The 18,777-nt window shown below is 37.2% G+C and overlaps 1 protein-coding gene across 1 annotated transcript in view; it reads right to left on the reverse strand.

The window, feature by feature from the left end:
- Positions 1–4,000: 4,000 nt before the first annotated feature.
- The window catches only part of LOC113493752, a 63,215-nt gene continuing 48,438 nt past the window's right edge, over positions 4,001–18,777 (reverse strand). The window contains exons 2-10 of the mRNA XM_026871755.1: positions 13,438–13,508; positions 8,515–8,711; positions 7,884–8,047; positions 7,307–7,457; positions 6,675–6,900; positions 6,003–6,174; positions 5,525–5,639; positions 4,982–5,398; positions 4,001–4,703 (exon numbers count right to left, since the gene is read on the reverse strand). Coding sequence (XP_026727556.1) covers positions 4,440–4,703; positions 4,982–5,398; positions 5,525–5,639; positions 6,003–6,174; positions 6,675–6,900; positions 7,307–7,457; positions 7,884–8,047; positions 8,515–8,711; positions 13,438–13,508 — 1,777 coding nt within the window. The 3' untranslated portion in view covers positions 4,001–4,439. The remainder of the gene's footprint in view (positions 4,704–4,981; positions 5,399–5,524; positions 5,640–6,002; positions 6,175–6,674; positions 6,901–7,306; positions 7,458–7,883; positions 8,048–8,514; positions 8,712–13,437; positions 13,509–18,777) is intronic.

The raw sequence follows: 18,777 nt of genomic DNA on the forward strand, positions 1-18,777 counted from the left end.
AGCTATTTTTATTGTTTCATAAATTCCTTTTTTTATGTTAATTTAAAATGACGTTTGAAAACGGATGGAGATTGTTATGGCTGTGTGGATGTGAATTGGTTGGTACTAGGAGCTCATAAGTATAGGGCGTATAGTCGTACGTCAATTTCCTTTTAGGTAGTATTTTGTAATGTTATCAAATTTTAATGGCCTACTTTCAGGAGTGGGCCTTTATAAGCTGCTTTTGTCAAAGTCTTTTCCTAAAATAAATTATTTAGATGATGTAGTTAGTTTAAAATATTTGTATCTATATTATTTTCTGTTTTTCAGGATGAACATAAACATATCAACTTTCTTTAGTATTATGATGTTTCTTTTGTAATGTAAGATGGTTTTGTAACAGGAATCTCACGTTAAGAATTATTTATATGCATTTATGTAAGTTATGGGAAAAAATTAAAGAATTATATCGTTTTTATTTGTACTTAATTCTAACAGAAGTTTAACCCTCTCGCAAACATTTACGAAATAAATTAGTAGGGGGAGATTTGGAAGGATTTCATTTCATTTCATTTATTTATGAGATGTCTTTGTCTATGTTTAGAATAAGCTGATATTGCTTTTAAGAGGAAACATAATATTGTGTAGAAAAAAGACAGTTCCATTTTTATCGACCTTTGAGTGAAGGTACCATTAGCATGGTATCAGACGCTGATGATTAATTTCTGGTGACGTGATTCGAAGGCCTACCACTGCTTGTGAAAGAGAGACGACACACATATGCAATATATTGCGTTGTCACGCTTCCACAACTACAGTACTTACTTTAAGAGACGGCGGTAGTTCCCTGGTGGGCCATATACCATATGCAACTTCTACAACATAGATTAGAGAGATGACATCGGGAGATGAATCCTACTTCTTTTTTATGTATGGATTTAAGCTCCACTCTCACGCGAAAACTACTGAATCGATTTAGATGAGTCTCGATGATGGTTTCCAACATGAGGACGAGGATGTAACTTGTCGAAGTTTTATACCGCTTTTATGTTACCGTGGGATCATTTTGGATTTGCATTGGCAACAGCTAGTCTTAAATAAAATGAAAAAAACTTATCCACATTTAAAGCCATTTATTTATTGAATCATTCATACAAAACGTAACACATAGTGACAACACTCACTGTCCACAAATACTTTTTCATGTTTCATTTAAAATTTGGCTAAAAATCACTTCCTATGTATGTATGTATCTACTCTACCTATTTGTATGTTTGTACATCCAATTTGTGCGAATGAACATTTAATTAAATTTAAAAAACGTTTGATTGAGTTGCGCTAAGGGTCTTTGTACATGAGGCAACTGAACGTCACGCACACTAAACGACTTTAGTTTGCTTCGCATTTTTATGTATTGCTCTCTGAGCTTGTGTATGGGGTCACTATTTTCGGGCATTAAATGCGTTAAGTCTGATATAACGACTAGGGGTCTACCACCACGTACCAAAGTATTGCTGGCGTGGAAAAGAGATGTCGCTCTACGCCATGTATTGCGCTGTCACGCTTCCACAACCATAAAATATTAATAGACTAAAAAAGTCACCGACGTTTTTAAAAGTCATTCCATTAAAATTTTATCGATACCGGTCCTGCCGTTTTTATGATTGCAAATTGCATTGTCATCGGGTATGAAGCAACCCTAAAAATTTCAGCCTGCTAGCTTATCGGGAAGTGCCTCAAAATTGGGTTGCAAAAATACAATTTCAACGACAAACAAACAAACAAGAAAGTGAGTGTATAAAAGCGTGGTAAAATATTACTAACTACATGGTGGTAGACACGCTGAGGGTTTGTAAAAAAATATAACATTGATCATTTACAAAACTGATGATGATAACATAAGTACAGTCAGCGCCAAAAGTCGATGAACAGAATCAACTTTACAAAACAGCTGTTCACAATAAAATGCCATAAGTTATAGTCGCAACTGGGAAACAAAACAGAATGTACACCAGAAAATTTACAAAAGTCGCTAAACACGAGTATTTCAAAAGTATCTGTGCACTAGTATTCCTAATGTCGCTGAACATCATTCTATCAAAAGTCACTAAACAGCAGAAAAAACAAAATTAGGCTAACAAAGTATATTTCTAATGTTGCCGTGACTGTGTTAATGTACCTACTTTTGACGCTAGTGTTATTTTAGTCAATAATGAAGAAAAATGACGTCCCTCGCATACTAGATGGCGCTAGTTTCTTAGACTACTTTTCGAGTTTCGATTTTGTAGGAGAGTTTCATCCCCCTGGGGCGTTGCTAAGGGCGCTCCGTCTTTTATAGCGGACTGCTTGTCAAATCCCAGGTTCGAAAGAGGTTTCACTAAGGATCTTGAAGGAGGTTTCACTTTGAGAAGAAGGTTTCGTTAACAATATCTAAAATATTTTCATTGGAATTATTAAAAGTAATAAATTAAATATGTGAAATAATAAATTTAATTAAAAATATATTTTTTATATTTTTTTAATATTTTACAAAAAAATAATGGATTAAAAATTCTAAATATCCATGTTTTTAAATGTCACTCCATTCAAATTGTATCAAAATCGGTCCAGCATTTTTAAAGTTATAAATTGTATTGATATAGATACAGCAAGCACTGTCCCAAAAGTAGCTCAACAACATAAGCGTCAAAAGTAGGTACATTAACACAGTCACGGCAACATTAGAAATATACTTTGTTAGCCTAATTTTGTTTTTTCTGCTGTTTAGTGACTTTTGATAGAATGATGTTCAGCGACATTAGGAATACTAGTGCACAGATACTTTTGAAATACTCGTGTTTAACGACTTTTGTAAATTTCTGGTGTACATTCTATTTTGTTTCCCAGTTGCGACTATAACTTATGGCATTTTAGTGTGAACAGCTGTTTTGTAAAGTTGATTCTGTTCATCGACTTTTGGCGCTGACTGTACCTACAGTATAAATATGCCAAACTCATAAAGAGATTTAATTATTTATTCCTGATTTTTAATCACCAAGCATAATGACAGTTATTAACGAAACTGTGTCAATTCTTCAATTGATTTCTCTCAATTTCTTTTTTTATTTTTTTAAGCGTTACTTACGGAGTTTCTTGCCAGTGCTTCTCGATAGGAATGACTTTTTGGAACCGTTCAATTAGAGTTATTACAATAACTATAACGTTTTAAAAGTGCCTGGAAAACGGCCTTTTTGAAATAAAAACTTTTTGTTTTTAAACTTTATCGTTGCTGAATTACATCTGGCGATTAAAAATCAGTACCCAGTTTGAGAATATTTATGTTTGATTAAAACTAATTTTTGTTTGAACCAAACTTTGCTAATATCGTGAGCACTTTCTACACGAAAGTACTCCCGATATTAGCAACTTACTTCAACTTTTTTCCTTTAAGCTGACTTAAATCTTCAATAACCTTTTGCGCTTATGACATAATGTTTCCACGATTGCCCTACATCTTATTTTCTTACTAAATATACTATCACACGGTTTACAAATAGTTCATTGACTGTGTGAGCAATATCTATTCACGCAACAAACGCTTTTATGTTCAATTATACTTTACTAATTAATTTTGACACCTGTCTTATAAGGTTTTGATCTTAGAATAATTTTCTATGACCTCTATTATACGCTGAAATCCTACGAATATTATAAACGCGGTGTTTGTAAATATGGATGTACAGGAGTATGTTTGTTTCTCTTTCACACAAAAACCAGTGTACGGATTTAGACGAAACTTGGTACACAGATAGTTTATAACCTGGATTAACGCAGAGGATAGTTTTCAACCCGATTTTATGTTCCCGTTGGATCATTTTTTATTTGTAGCGGGCGGGTCCACGGACAGCTATTCTTTGTTACTTTAAGTGGAGTGATATTGAAAACCATTGATTTATTTATTTCTAGTCAAAAAACTGAAAATAGGCTCTGCATCCGCTGCCAAATATTAGTGAGCGACTAAATGCCTTTTGGCTGACATTTTAACCATTTCTGCAAATTTCTATAGTCTGTTTTTTTTTGGTTTTGTACAATAGAGGTCAAATACTTCATCTTAATACTAAAATTGCATCAGAACACATATTCTGTTTGGCAGTACGACAAAGTACTTCAACACGCAACATCGAATACATAAATAAACATCTCGTTACATACTTCATAAAATATCTGTTGAGTAACTAATTCAATATGGAACTCCTAATTCAACATCTTGGGGCAGAATATTTCTTTAAAAATATTTTTGAAATTTCATATCAAATCGGATTTTCTTCTTCAAACCAAAGATATGTCTACTCTCTTTCTAACAGTATTTTTAATCTTGAGCGATCTTCCGTTCACAATGTTTCCTCCCCAAGTACCAGGGCATCATAAACTAACACTGATTATAACAATAAGAACACCGCAAACACTTTGGATAACCTCTGTCATCGTTGATCGCGGTTCTTCCTTTTCTTCCTAAACACCAATAGCGGTCCATTTAAAGCTTCGTCAATTTGTTGTTGGGATTTCCCTTTAGTTTCTGGTATTATGAAGAATATGTACAAGGAGCCCAGGAGTGTGATGGAGGCACTGATGTAGTATGTCCCGTGGAGGCCGATGGCGACGGCCAGGGTGCCGTAGTAGCGGAGCAGGAAGAAACTACTCAGCCACATCCAGGATATCAGGAGACTGGATGCGAGGCTTCTAACCTGTGGATCATACGGAATGGTATCAAGGAAAAGTATATATTTTATAACTTTGCATAGTCGGATTCATTATTATCAATTTGAGTAGTTCTACTCGCGATCTTGGGTCCGAAACTAGTCACGTACTCTTGATGAGTGCATGTGAGTAAATTGTTATTAAATAAATTATTGCAAAATAAAAGCCACATCGATATGGTTTACTAAAAAGGATTTCCACGTCGAGAAACGGTCTCAAGTAATAGCTGGATCATAAAATGATCTGTTGATCTAATTGTACTTACATTGATCGCAAATAACTCTGATATAAGTACATAAGGCACAGATCCCAATCCTATATTGTACAAAAATAGCACGACCGACAACAGAGCCACTGGAGCCCACATGTTTTCCTCTCGATCATCAGTCTCACTCTTCTGTGTCTCATTCTGGATTTTCCATTCTCCAGAAACATTCTCCAAATTATCTCTATATCTATACAAATCATGGGTATAATTTTTCCATTCTGGATTCATAGTGATTTCTGTTAAATTGTCTGTCAATTGCAAACTGTTTGCTGCTGCTTTGCTATGGTTTTGCGGTCGTCTGTAAGGCCACAGTCGGTGAGAGTACCAGGAGTTCAGACGTATGTTGGGGTCGCAGTACGCGCCGAGGATGGCCAGGCAGCATGTTATGCCCGAGCACGACCAGAGAAGCAACATCTGCGGGAACGCAGAAATGATATTTTATCAAACGCCAAAGGCTACGAGTTTATTGTTTGCATTTTATATGATCTTTGAGCTTTTTACGTTATTTTGACATCTTAATTCATTTCCTGTCGTACAAACCTTTCGGCCTAGCTTATCAACGGAGACAGTTGCTACGGCAGCGCCCAGCACGAGCGCCGTGCCGCACAGGATGGAGCCCGCCTCTGAAGACTCAAATAGTGGACGTGGAGCAGTTCTGGTGAAAATATTATTCACGTTCAATCGTGAAATAAAAATGTCTTTATTGTTTATGAGTATAGTCTATTTGGTTACTTGAATATTCATTTTAGTGGACTCCCTTATCATAAAATTTAAGCAGGTACAGGCCTGTAATGTTTCAGTCTTCCGCTGACACGAAGGCGATGGGAGGGTTCACAGGACACACCGCTGAATATTCCGATTATATGTCTACCTTCCTCAGAGTAGAAATAAGTCTATGAGGACTTTTTTACTTACCAAACTTTCTGCTTTTTTATATTTCAAAACTATGGTTAGTTCTAGTCAACCAGGCTACTTCCTTACAGCAAAGGTTGCTAGGATACCCACTCCGATAACTCACCCATTATAGATAGTATAGTTATAAGCGGTCATGTTCAGGCTGGGCACAGCATGCGTGGAGTGCCGCAGCACGGCCGCGGCGAAGCTGTTGACGGCGGCCGCGCCGCTGCCCGCCGCCACGCACAGCACGCCCGCGCACGAGAACAGTGCGCGCCGGGGACCACGAGAGCGGACTGGGGGAGATGGGAAAATATATTATTAGACCAATTATATTTTAGTTTAGTTTTTGAGGTATAGTAAATGTGACAGAAACATCTATAGGCGGAAAAACATTTTTGTTGATACAGGCTGTGATGACGCATCGCTATACTGGAGGTAAGTATATTCTGCACCAAGCTTTCAATTCTGGGTAGTCACCAGGGACCCGAAAAGTGTTTAATAATCAATATAATCGACTTGTCTTTAGATAAGTAAAATTAAACATTGGTCAAACTACAACTGCTGGAAACATGATCCTAATAGGTTCAAGATTGAGGCTATTGGAATGCAAAATAAGGCGAGCATGAAATTATGATCAATAGGAACAGTAAGGAAGAAAATCGAAAAGAAGAAGAATATGTCCCGATAAAATGAGACAAAACGTGTCGTAAAATTATATTTTGGTATATAATTATACCAAAAGTACATCAAACTGAAAAAAATAGAAACCAAACCCAAAACTTCTTATACTCACAAAGTTCTCTACAAGCTGACTGCTCATGCTTCTTATCGGAGTTGGAATCCAGTCCACTGCTCCTCTTCAGCATCGGCTGGAAGGTGTCGGAGTCCTGTCTCCGGATGGGCTCCCTCCTCCCGTAACAGTCTGAGGTCCTGATCTTGACTTCTTGCTGCTCGATCACATCGGTCAGGTCCTCGCGAAAGTCGGAGCCGTCGAACCAGCAGATTATTTTGGCTGCATCCTGAAATGATGGGCAAAAGAATAATGTTTGTTACAATACGTTGTCCAGTTATTTGGTTGGAGTTGTATGGATTGACATAAGAAGGGGATGTGATTGTAAAAATGTGATATGCAAAATGGAAGTTGTTAAGTTGCAAGCTAAGTTGAATTGATTATTCAGAAACGAAAAGCGCATTGAGGGTTAAAATAAATAAAAAATTTTACTCATCTGCGTGAAGACAACCATCAAACTTTATATTCAACGTCCTTCAACAATTCTCTTGCAAGAGGTGGACGCCCTATTCCATATTCTTGAAATTATTTAAGAAACGCTAGTTTCTGAGTTGTAGGTGTTTTAGGCCAGAATCAGTATATAGCGGTAAGAAAACAGCCAACTTTTTGACGCAAAACCCCTTTATCATAAGTACCTGTATCCTCCCTACGCTGATGAGAAACGAGGGTGTCTCGGGCAGCCAGATGAGCGCCAGCAGCAGCAGGCACGGCGGCGCCGCCATCCACAGCGAGAGCGCGTGCGCCGACAACACGCCGCCCGCCGCGTACGCGAATACTATGCCGCAACTGGAAACATTTGGAAAATAAAATGTATCAAGCGGTAAGTCAAACTCTTGAATCTGAGGGTTACGTGCAAACAGATCAAAGAAAATTAAATTTCGAGAGATAAAGTAACCTGGGTCTCATTTCATTCATTGGAAATAAAATTGTTCTATCAAAATGATTCATGCTTGAGACCGTTAAGACAAACAGACTTCCATAGATACACACAAACATTTGCGTTTGTAATATTAAATACGGATAAAAACTAGCGTGACAAGTAATGAGCATCAAAAACAACATTAATCACTGTGGAGCAGCATTCAAAAACCAAAAAAATATTATTTTGAGCTCAAATTGAAAAACCTTCATAGTTCTCTAGGCACAATGGGCATTTGTATCAAAACCTTCCATATGCTTTAAGTATCAACAGCCACCTCTTCCTCATCATACCTGCATGCGAGTGCGGGCACGGCAGCCAGGCCGCGGGTCCGGGGCGCGATCTCGGCGCAGTAGAGTGGCGCCAGTGCCAGCGCGCCCGCCCCGCCCGCGCCCGCCGCCACGCGCGCCGCCCACACGCCGCGCGGGCCTGACCACGCTGCTAGCGACCAGCTTATCTATAATATACATTTCTTTCAGATTATTGGTAAAGTTTGTTCAGGTTTTTTTTGGGAAACTTTCTAATACGTCTTCACCATAATGTCTTAATTTTAGGTATACGTCTCCCTTTCATCTGCCACTTTACTTGGAAAGCATTATAAGATGACTATTTATTCCTAATTGAAAAAAAATTACTCGAATCAAAATATCAGACTTTCAGTCTATTGTTTTAAAAATACTACTTTTTCTTTAATCATCGTCTCCCACTTGACTCCAAATTTCTCTTCTGAATCAACTCATTACTTTCCCTGTTTCTTAAAAAAAACTACCTCCGAATTAAGTAATTTTATAATTGCATCAACATTCACAGAATGGAACAGATGCAGGCTTACAAGTGCTTGAAAACCATCATCATGTCAGTCAACCACTTCTGGTTCTTTCTGCAACTAAAGTTTTACAAAACATCATTCAAAAACGTACTCACAATAAAACTAAGGCAAATACAAAACGCGCCAGCCTTCCTCCCCCTCGCATCCGCCAGCACCGCGAAGAATGGCGCGGCGGGCAGCGCGACCAGGCACGGCAGCGCGGCCAGCCACGCGCCGCCGGTCAGCGCCTCCGTGCCCAGCACGCCGGACACCCAGCCCGTGCTGCAGCCGTGCGTGAAGCACGATAGGTTATCTGGAAATATATGTACATACGCCACTATCAGTAAGGGAAAACTTTAAGGGCCAGTTAGACGATGCGAGAAATATCGTGCTAAAATCACTTTAGATACCCGACCTGCAGGTGTACAATGAACGCCTGGGCTGTGGATGCAATGTATTGCAAGTTGTCTGGTATTTGTCGCGTCATCTAAATGGGCCCTAAATGATCTTCAAATAAAATACTAGTTTAATTATGATTTTGTATTTATGCGTTTTGCCGTCTTCAAAAGGTACTGCAAGGAGTCTGAATACGCCTATCAGGTGGTAATTTTTTAAGTCCAAAAATTTTGGAGAATTGCAAAAACTGCTCTCGTTCATCCGTACTGAATAGTATCCCGTATATCCTGTCATAGAATCGAAATCTTTTTCTATAAAAAGCATTATTGTAAAGTGTAACAGAATACCGTTAGATTTATTTATAATTTAAGCTAGTTTTGTTATAAAATGTATCCTTAGCGAACAATTTCAACTGTTTTGAAATGGGTCAGCTTGTAAACAGGAACCACTTACTAGAGAACACAATATCCAAGAGTACTTAAGTTCTCTCGAGTGAAACTTAATACTTGCGTTGTGGAAGCCTTGTAGAACTTTAATAGTTACACCTACATCGATCCATTGGTTTAAAAAGATTGGCTTGAACCGAAAGACGATTAAACAGAAGGCTTGCTACCTCAAAGAAAAGTGTTTTTGCGATGAAATGCATCAAGAGATCTTATGTAAAGGTCTCGGGTCGAGTCTGGATGAGGCTAGCACAGGACCGTAGAAATTGGCACGAGAAAGGGGAGGCCTATGTCATGCAGTCGGAGGACAAGGGCTGTGGATGACGATGATGTAAAGATTGGTAATTATCAGCGTCGATACTCCTGAAAATCAGTTCGATATCCGGAACTGAAATGATATTATCAGACCAAACCAAGATCGAGTAGCCTTCGAGTGGTTTTTGTCTCTTTAGCTGTCGATCAAATGTTGTTCCAACTTGTGCCATTGCACGAATTGGCACGAGTATGCTGAGATGAGAAGTACTAACTCGACCATTTGACAGCACGGGTAGGCGAATGGTAGAGATCACCATTCGCCTACCCGAACTCACACAACACTCCGAACCCACTGTAAGCGACGTGTCGCAGTTTCGATGCCCGCATAGGGCAAGCATTTGTAAGATCCCCGAATGCTGGACTTGAATTTGGTTGTCTGATGCAAGAGACGTGTATATTTGTGAAAGTCCGAAACAAGAATTAAATTTTGCGCGGGAGTCGTTTATAAAAATAATACCTCAATTTTGTCAAGAGTAAGTCTACTGTACCGACTTTTCCAACCTGCTTCTTTAAGTGCTGTCCTTAAGACCTCGTTCCTTTAAAGCTCTATTTAAATATTCTCATGTTTAAATCTATTCTGTATTACGATATCAATCTTGGCAATTCCTTCTATTCCGACAGTCTTTCCATCCAAGGTAATCTATTCTTAAACAAAATAATTCAGGCTACTTTGAATTGTAAAATCGAATTAAAATTCAGTCTCCGAAACGTTGCTGCAACAAACGGAATATTTGTGTTATCATGAAATTTGGACTAGGGGAACAGATGGCGGTGACAGTTGACAGTTTCGAAACAATTGATTGTGAAACTGTTCGTGTTCTGACAGTAGTCTGAATGTAGTGATTTATACACAACATGCTTCGGAGACGGTCGATCGTATTACAGATATTGCTTCTGTACATAATAAATAACTTTCATAATTTCTGTAAAGATACTTTAGGATTATTCCGGAATAATTATTTGTCCTACCATACAATGTTAGATTACCAGTCAATTTTGCATGGAAGCCCATTTTAACGGACCGTCTTTCCGTCCACCTGTCACCAGGCTCTGATAGACCGCTACAGATAGGTAGTTGAAAGCGGTTTTTGTGGCTGCTATGATAACTGCTCAAGAAAGATCGAATTATCGCAGTAAAAACGTTTTTTTCATGCAAATTGGCTTTTTATTGGTTTTTTGCAACTCTCGCAACATGCTAAACTTATATAAAACTGGCCAATTTCAAGTCGGTCTCGCGACGCTGACAGTTCCGCCCAAATAGGCTCAAAAAAGCCATCAAATTTATGTTTATACCAAACGTTACTTTACTTTAATTTTGGTTGTTTGTGCTAATAGCGGCTATAAAAATGTATCATTAATTTCAAATGTCTAACTATAACGGTTCGTGACAAACGGGCGGATAGACAAATAGTCAGCTGAGCCTTACAAACAAGGTTCTATTTCTCTTCAAGAAAAAAATATACATATGTCTAACAAGACAACAGAAAGAGAAGAAAAATCATCCAATTTTACAGAAGAAGAAAATTATTCTCGGAAAATAGAATAATAATTAAAAATGCTGCTAAACTGCTTATCTAACTTTAATTGCATAAATTTGTTTTTAGTTTGTGTCATTGAAAGTAACAGTTGCTACTATCAGTGTATTTGGCAGCTCAACGACGCTTCGAGCAGATTCGTATGCTAAGTATATGATAATAGTGTTTTCCTGTTGCTTATCTGTTTCAAATATTTGCCAAATTACTGACCTTTCAATTCTGGGATGAAACTAAACAGCTTTAATATAAAATGTAAGTGAAATTCGATATGCGAATCGTATTTTGTGTATTTTGCACGTTAGCCTAATAAATAGGTTCCTTTCCTGTTTGATTTTGTACAAAAAGTGTAAAAACGGAACTGTATTAACTAAGCCTCCGCTTCATGTCTGTGTGTCTTTCTGTTTATCAGTCCGTCGCAAGGCCGTATGTGGAACCAGCGAATCGTAATAGCTAGACAGTTAACATTTTCCCAGATAATATTTCCGTTGCCACTATAGTAGAAAATACTTAATTAAATAAATAATAATAAATGCGGACAACATCACATACATTGTCCCGAACCCAAAGTAAGTTACCAAAGCACTTGTGTTATGGAATTCAGATACAACGAAGGTACCACAAACACCCAGACCCGAGACAATGTAGAAATTTGAATATTTACATTGACCCGACCGGGGATCGAACCCGAGACCTCAGAGCTAGCGACTCCTAGAAACCGGTGCGTACGCCACTCGTCCACGGAGGTCGTCGAGTCGTAATAGCTAGACAGTTAAAATTTTCTCAGATGATATTTCCGGTGCCACTGAAGCAGAAAATACTTGAAAAGGATTGAAGTTATTGGTGACAAATATATTTATAGGTATACAAGTAAACAGACCACCGGCCGATGTTATCATGTTGAAACGTCAATCTATCAGGTATACATGACAAGTCATATGTTCATCGTTATCACTGTTACATAATCCGATTGAATGTTCTGATCTATAATATAATAGATAGGTACTAATAAAGTAATAAGTAATATTATAATACAAGTTCTGATAAAACCAAATTGGTTCTACAAAAATAGGCAAAAGACAAACAAACGTTTTGGGTGACAAATAAGTTTGTAGGCTCAACTAATTTGTCATTCTCCAACAAATTCATGACGGTAAAAATTTCAATAGTCTCTAGCTATCTCGGTTCATGAGATACACCCTTCCAACCACCCTATTCCCGCCTGTCCGCCCGACGGATTGGATAGACGGACAAACAGGAGTAGGATTCGGTTTTACCCTAAAAAAATCCATTTAGATAGCTTGGCTAATAAACTAGTTCACTACTTAGAAAACCACTAAAGTTATAGTTTCAATGTTTAACTACACATAACTTATTTAAGAAGAATAAGCTTGTTTGAGATTTTCTCTCACATACAAACTTTGGATTTCAGAATTCTAAGATATTCAATTAAAATTAATGCTTTAAATAAACATGAAACTTGTAACAAACAACTACAGTACAAATAAGATCCAGTGTTTACTAAAGTATTCTGAACTGCATTTGTATATTCTATTCAATGTTTAGTCACAGACCTCGCAAACACTACACCAGACGAGTGCCAAGAACACTTTCTTACATCTACGACTGGCCTCTATTAAACTACGCTGAGATCGGTCGTTCCATTCCTTATGAAATTATAGGTGTCGTTAGAAGATTAGAATAGGACTGACGACTGGGTATGAAAATATTTTGTTCCTCTGTTTAATTTGTATTTCAGCTATTTCCTGAACAAATAAAAATTGGGGGCTCGCTTGTTGCGTAAGGATTTCATAAAATTAACACATAATTTTGACGTAACGTGTAAGTTCCCTTTACTGTAATTTGATTATTTTATGTTTGCGGGATAAGAGAAAAATACTTAATATGCATTTAATTACGAAACAAACACTGGAAAATTGCCATGTTCAATAGCCGCGTAGCACAGTAGCTGCGTAGGCATCTGCTGGAGTAGTAAGCATTCGACAATAATAAGAGCGAGCGCTAATTTGACAGACAGTTTTGTCTGTTTGACGCAAAACTATTTTGGTCCGCCTTATTTGATTTTCGCAGTAAAACTTTTGTAGGTTTAAGGCAGTATTATTGATGAGTCGATTTGTTTATTTTGAGACCTAAGACAAAACGGTGTTTCAAATTAGCGTTCGTCATTAGTTTCAAGATCATTCATTCCATGACAGCAGCTGACTGTAATTTTCAAAATGTTGTACTGAATCTTTTGTTTTCGGCTTTTGCTGGTAAAGCGTATTTTAATACAGGCCAATGGTGTTTTTCCATTCAAGCGTATATTAATAGAGGTCATTTGTATATAACTTACAAATAGCTGCTGATACAATTCTCCGTACGGAACCCCGCCATCGTTTGGAAGCCGTCCTTTCTATGCGGTTCCTGCAACAATACACAAATATTAGCCTATTTAGATGTTAACATATCTTCGCTATTATGCTGTCCTGGTACTCAACTTTCCGTACAAGATATTTATGTTGCGGATATATTTATTATAAAATGATAGTTTTATTTATTACAAAACTTTTTGCTGATATTATAGAAAAAGGATAAAATTAATATAAGATTCATAATTTTCAGCCCTAAATCATACTTCCTTACAAATACCATAAATCTTTCGAGTATTTCCTAATGTTATTTACAACACGACAGCTTATTTAAAGAAATTCAAACCCGATAAATACGGGTGAGTAACATTTAATTATGAATGATCCTCACGTAAGTAACTAAAAAACATTTAAACCCAAAGAAAGCATAAACCACGTTTATAAATGTCACTCCATTCAAATTTTATCAAAATCGGCCCAGCCGTTTTTATAGTTGTATATTGCATTGTTAGCTCGTGGCTAATCTATAACCGCATAAGTGAAACGATGACAGGTTAAGCTATGCTTGACGCGGTTGGTCCGTAGATGGGCGACCATCGTTGTCATAACGAGTTCCACCGTGTTTCGGAAGGCACGTTAAATTGTGGGTCCCGGCACATCTTTGCCAGTCGTTACAGGTAGTCAGAAGCTTGAAAAGTCTGACAATCAGTCTAACCAAGGGGTATCGTGTTGCCCAGGTAACTGGGTTGAGGAGGTCAGATAGGCAGTCGCTCCTTGTAAAACACTTGTACTTAGCTGAAACCGGCTAGACTGGTAGCCGACCCCAACATAGTTGGGAAAAGGCTAGGCCAATGATGATATTGCATTGTCATCGGGTTTGAGACTTCCCTGTAAATTTCAGACTCCTAGCTTATCGGGAACTGCCTCAAAATTGAGTTTCAAAAACCCAACCGGAACGACAAACAAGAAAGTGAGTTTATAAAAACAACGTGGAAAAAATCGTGGAAAAATCCAATTGGACCGACAAACAAACAAGAAAAGTAAGTAAATAAAAACGTGGATATAAAGGTATTTCATCGCACCAGTTAGTAGTAACATCGATCGGCCTAGTAGGCGGCACTTGGATGTAATTTATGGATAGGCTGACCGATCTCCGCACATCTTTACAAGCTTTCCGCCCCTTAAGAGCACTTCAACATGGTCTGGTTCGTATAAATTATTGCCTTAAGCCGGTAACATTACGTAAAACGGTGTAAGTTAGGATGTTTCAATGTGCTTTGAGTACGGAGCTATTATTATTGTATACATCTGCGGGTTACTTAACGATAGAAATTAATATTAGGATGGTCAGGTAAGTACATTATTTACGGTAGTAAAAGTGTACGAAATTGGCTAATGTTTTATTTCAGAGTTCTGTGGGAAAAGTCTTGTTATTCCACCCTTAACATCGATACACGATTATTGTGTGGTCCTATCTTTAGACGTATCTTTGGATTCGTCATGTCTGTTCTCCTATAGAGCGGGCGTGAGTGATCCGTGGTAGATCATTTAAGATAAAAGTTCTCAACAAGGCCTCTGCATATTGGACCTGTTTCCCCGTGTACACCTTAAAAAGGACCCTTCAGATAAATTTATCTCGTAAGAGAAACTAATGCAATAACTTTACTCTCAATACATATTATATACCCTTACTTAGATAATTATTACACAAATCCCATACAAATAACGTCAAACCGGCACCAACTGTCGCCATTTATTAGAATGTGCTCGTAAAGTATAGGTACACAGCTCAGCTCGTGTGATGTTGCAACAATGTGTTACAAAGCGGATGAAAATCAATAATCACAGGACACGCTATCTAGACCGTGTCTACTTATATTGATATCACACGACCGTCGTCCGGTATTTGTGTTCGCTCTTGCGTCTTTAGGGGATATATTCGTGATACAATTTCATGATATTTTCTGAATTGCGGGTAATGAAATTCTGTATTTTGATTATTGACAGTATTGGTATCACTCTACTGCTACTGAGTTATGTCTATAGCCGGTTAAAGGTAATTAACGTACCTTTTGAAACAGCGACAAAAATGTTCGTGGTTTTTCATAATTTCACTTCATAACTCATGAAGCACTAAAAAAGATCTTAAAAGAAGCTGGCTTCCGCTTAAGAAAAAAGTGATGGGAATCAGTCTATACTTTTGAAAGCTACCTACCAAATGTGAAGTTTTCACAGATAGGCTTTGGCCACAGACTTTCAATTTCCACAAACTTACAAAATTATTATTTTTGCTGCAGAGCTTAAAAAGCAAAAGATTTTATATGGACAGGAGGAATATTTGTGGAAAAAATGCAATTGAGTTGTCAAAATAATTGAATTAAATTTTCTTCTAGTCGTAGCAAGGAACAAGATTTAATCAAGGAATGGGGAGCTCCAGATATAGTACATTGGTACCAGGATGACAGTAGACATAATACCTTGCCACAACGCGTACGTCGCCTACAAAATGCGTCTTTAAAGTAAATTAAACGTTCGAGCATGTCACCCCCATATTGTTGAAGGTGTAGTTCTTCTTTATGATGCCCTGGTACTAATTGTAGCTACTACAGCCTTATTAACGTTGTCAAAATTACGCATTTGTTAGTCAGCCTATGGCTGTAGGTTTATTTAAAAAATGGGGTAAATATAAATCATCATCCTTTTGATTTTAAATACATTTGACGCTCGCTGAAGTTGAAATTTCTTAACTGGCTCCCCTAGAAAGTAAAGTCAAAATAAACCCATCGGTTAATCGCGTCTCTGACAACTACAGGCAATGTCATTTTTCATTAGAATTAAACTAAAGTGTGTTTCCTGGATTGGCCACTGGCTAAGGCTATGTAATAAGTCTCATCAAAATCAGTTCAGTGATTTAGCAGTATACACGTAACACAACAAGATTTTTTGTATTATTTATTTATTTATTTATTTATTTAATAATCACACTAATCTACCATTACAGGTTACTTAACCTAATGCGGTAGCTAGGACTTAACAAAGGTTTTTATTAAAGGGTATTTATATGAACTAGGGTTTCAAAGATTAAATTATTATGCACATAGTTGCAGGTCTAGATTCCAGCGACTGTTTTAATATGTAATCTTCTGATAATTCTGATATGCATAGGCAATAAGTTAGCCTGATACACATGCCCATCATTGCTCCTCCTGGAATTGCTTGTTGCTTCATCCACTTTTCTCCTAGATATGAAATCCTTACTATTTACGATTCCCATGTTTAAAATTTCTGTCATTCCGCGAGTTCTTGGAGTTCTCTGAATAAATTGGTTTCCAAGAATTTCAAAATCTTTGATTGATTTGTATCTTCTATAACTTAAATTATAACTAATATTAAAATATTAGTACAGTTTAAATTAAACATTAGCAAAAAAAAATTATTTAAATCTCATTTACATGTTCAACATAAAACCACTGAGTAATAATAGAACTTAGAACTAAGTTCAAAGAAAAGGCACTGTAAAACGTTTTACGAAAATTCCTCGTTACATTTTCCAGTCACGTCTGAACAGCTTTCCTCTTAAAGGCCTTAGTCCTAAACATTCATAAGACTTATGCCTTTAGGCCCAGACTAGACTAAAACAAAGTCTAAAGAGGCCAGCTTGGGCTAAATTTAAGTTTATTACGAGCTGCGGTGGACTAGTGATGTGCATTAAAATGATTAATGTCGATAGCGGTGGGTATTTTTAGAAATGGACTCTGATTGACATTAATGCTGGTGTTTGCTTTTCCTTATCTATAGTGCATAATAATCAGTTCAAGCATCCATATTGTAAAGTGAAAGGTGAATAAATAACCATTAATAATAGCTTGGATTGTTTCACGTAAAATACGCGTTATTTATAGTATACATAAAAGGTCGTACATAAGTACAAATTCAATAAAAACCGTCATAAGTTTCCAATCTCCATAAAATCGAAGGTCCCGCAAAACTACTTTTATTACGAAAACTTTTTTATAAACTGTGCCTATGTTTGCGAACTAAACCAATAAACTATCTAAGGTGTATTTCCTCCGGGACATCGATATCGACAGTCGATAAAGTTTCGTATCTGATGCAAGCACTTCGCGCCGTATCCAAGTTTTCGTTGTTATACAAGCCATTCGTGGCACTTTCAAGACGTCAGTTGTTTGATAGATAAGCTCTTGCGTTTTATCGTGCCCTGGTATCTAGCATTTCCGTATCAGTCCAGGTTAGTTTCATGAGGCGGCAGTATATGCTATAAATACATTGAAATTGATTTTATCACTAATGTAACAAACATGTAAATAATTTTCATGTTTAATTGTTTGGATGTGAGTGTCACTCAGAGCGATATGAGGGATCTCATTAAAAACTCTTGTAACATAATAAAATCGGTCCAGACATTCAGAAAAAATGAAGTAGAGAATCGTCGAATAAAGAAGTTTCCAGGTATTTACATAAAATCTGGAATGGCGCTACAATAACGAACACGTCCATAGGCCGCGGCTTATCCGATCGCGGCATGTGAATGAAGGAGCACGAAGGATTCCTCTAGTTTCACCTTATTGCTGCCTAGATTCTGTTTGGACGACCAAAAGCTCAAAGACTTCACAAGGTTACGACCAAAGCTTACGTTCGGCTGTATACCTACTTACAGTAACACTCTTCTGGAAATCTTAATAAAGGTTAAAAGAACGGAGTTTTTATGCTCGAAGACCTACAAAATCCTAGATATGGTAAAGAATTCTGATGTTATCAATCGAATGCATTTATGCATGAACGTATGGTACTTTTATGCAAAGTATACCTATTTTAAATTTGGTATTTACGTGAACATAAAATAGTGTGGTTCATACCATTAGCCGCACGTACAAGCCTTGACGATAGATAAAGCTCTCTGGGTTTATCGTGCCCTGGTACACAATTACTCTGTCATGCAAAAATTGTACCGGTTTATTTTAAATCTTCTATGAAATGTTTTTGGTGCAACCGCAAATTGCTTTAATATTTAAACTAGAAAATAATAATGAAATTCCGGTTAGTAACACAATTGCCTGGAAAAGGGTATGTTTTCATTTTGCTATGTAGAGTACGTTACTTACCACTTTCATGATGAAAAAATAAACTACACAGTTATTTAAATGAAACGATTTCAATACCTATATTTCTCTTTTATAATTTACTCGATTTTGAACCTCTTTTTGATTTCCTTTCGTAACTAATCTATCAGTATTACAGTACTACGCCGAAAGCCTATCTAACTTCCACAACCAATGTTACTGAGGTAAAAAATGCAATATTAC

The sequence above is a fragment of the Trichoplusia ni genome, chromosome 5 (genome assembly GCF_003590095.1).
Source record: "Trichoplusia ni isolate ovarian cell line Hi5 chromosome 5, tn1, whole genome shotgun sequence".
Lineage (NCBI taxonomy): Eukaryota > Metazoa > Arthropoda > Insecta > Lepidoptera > Noctuidae > Trichoplusia > Trichoplusia ni.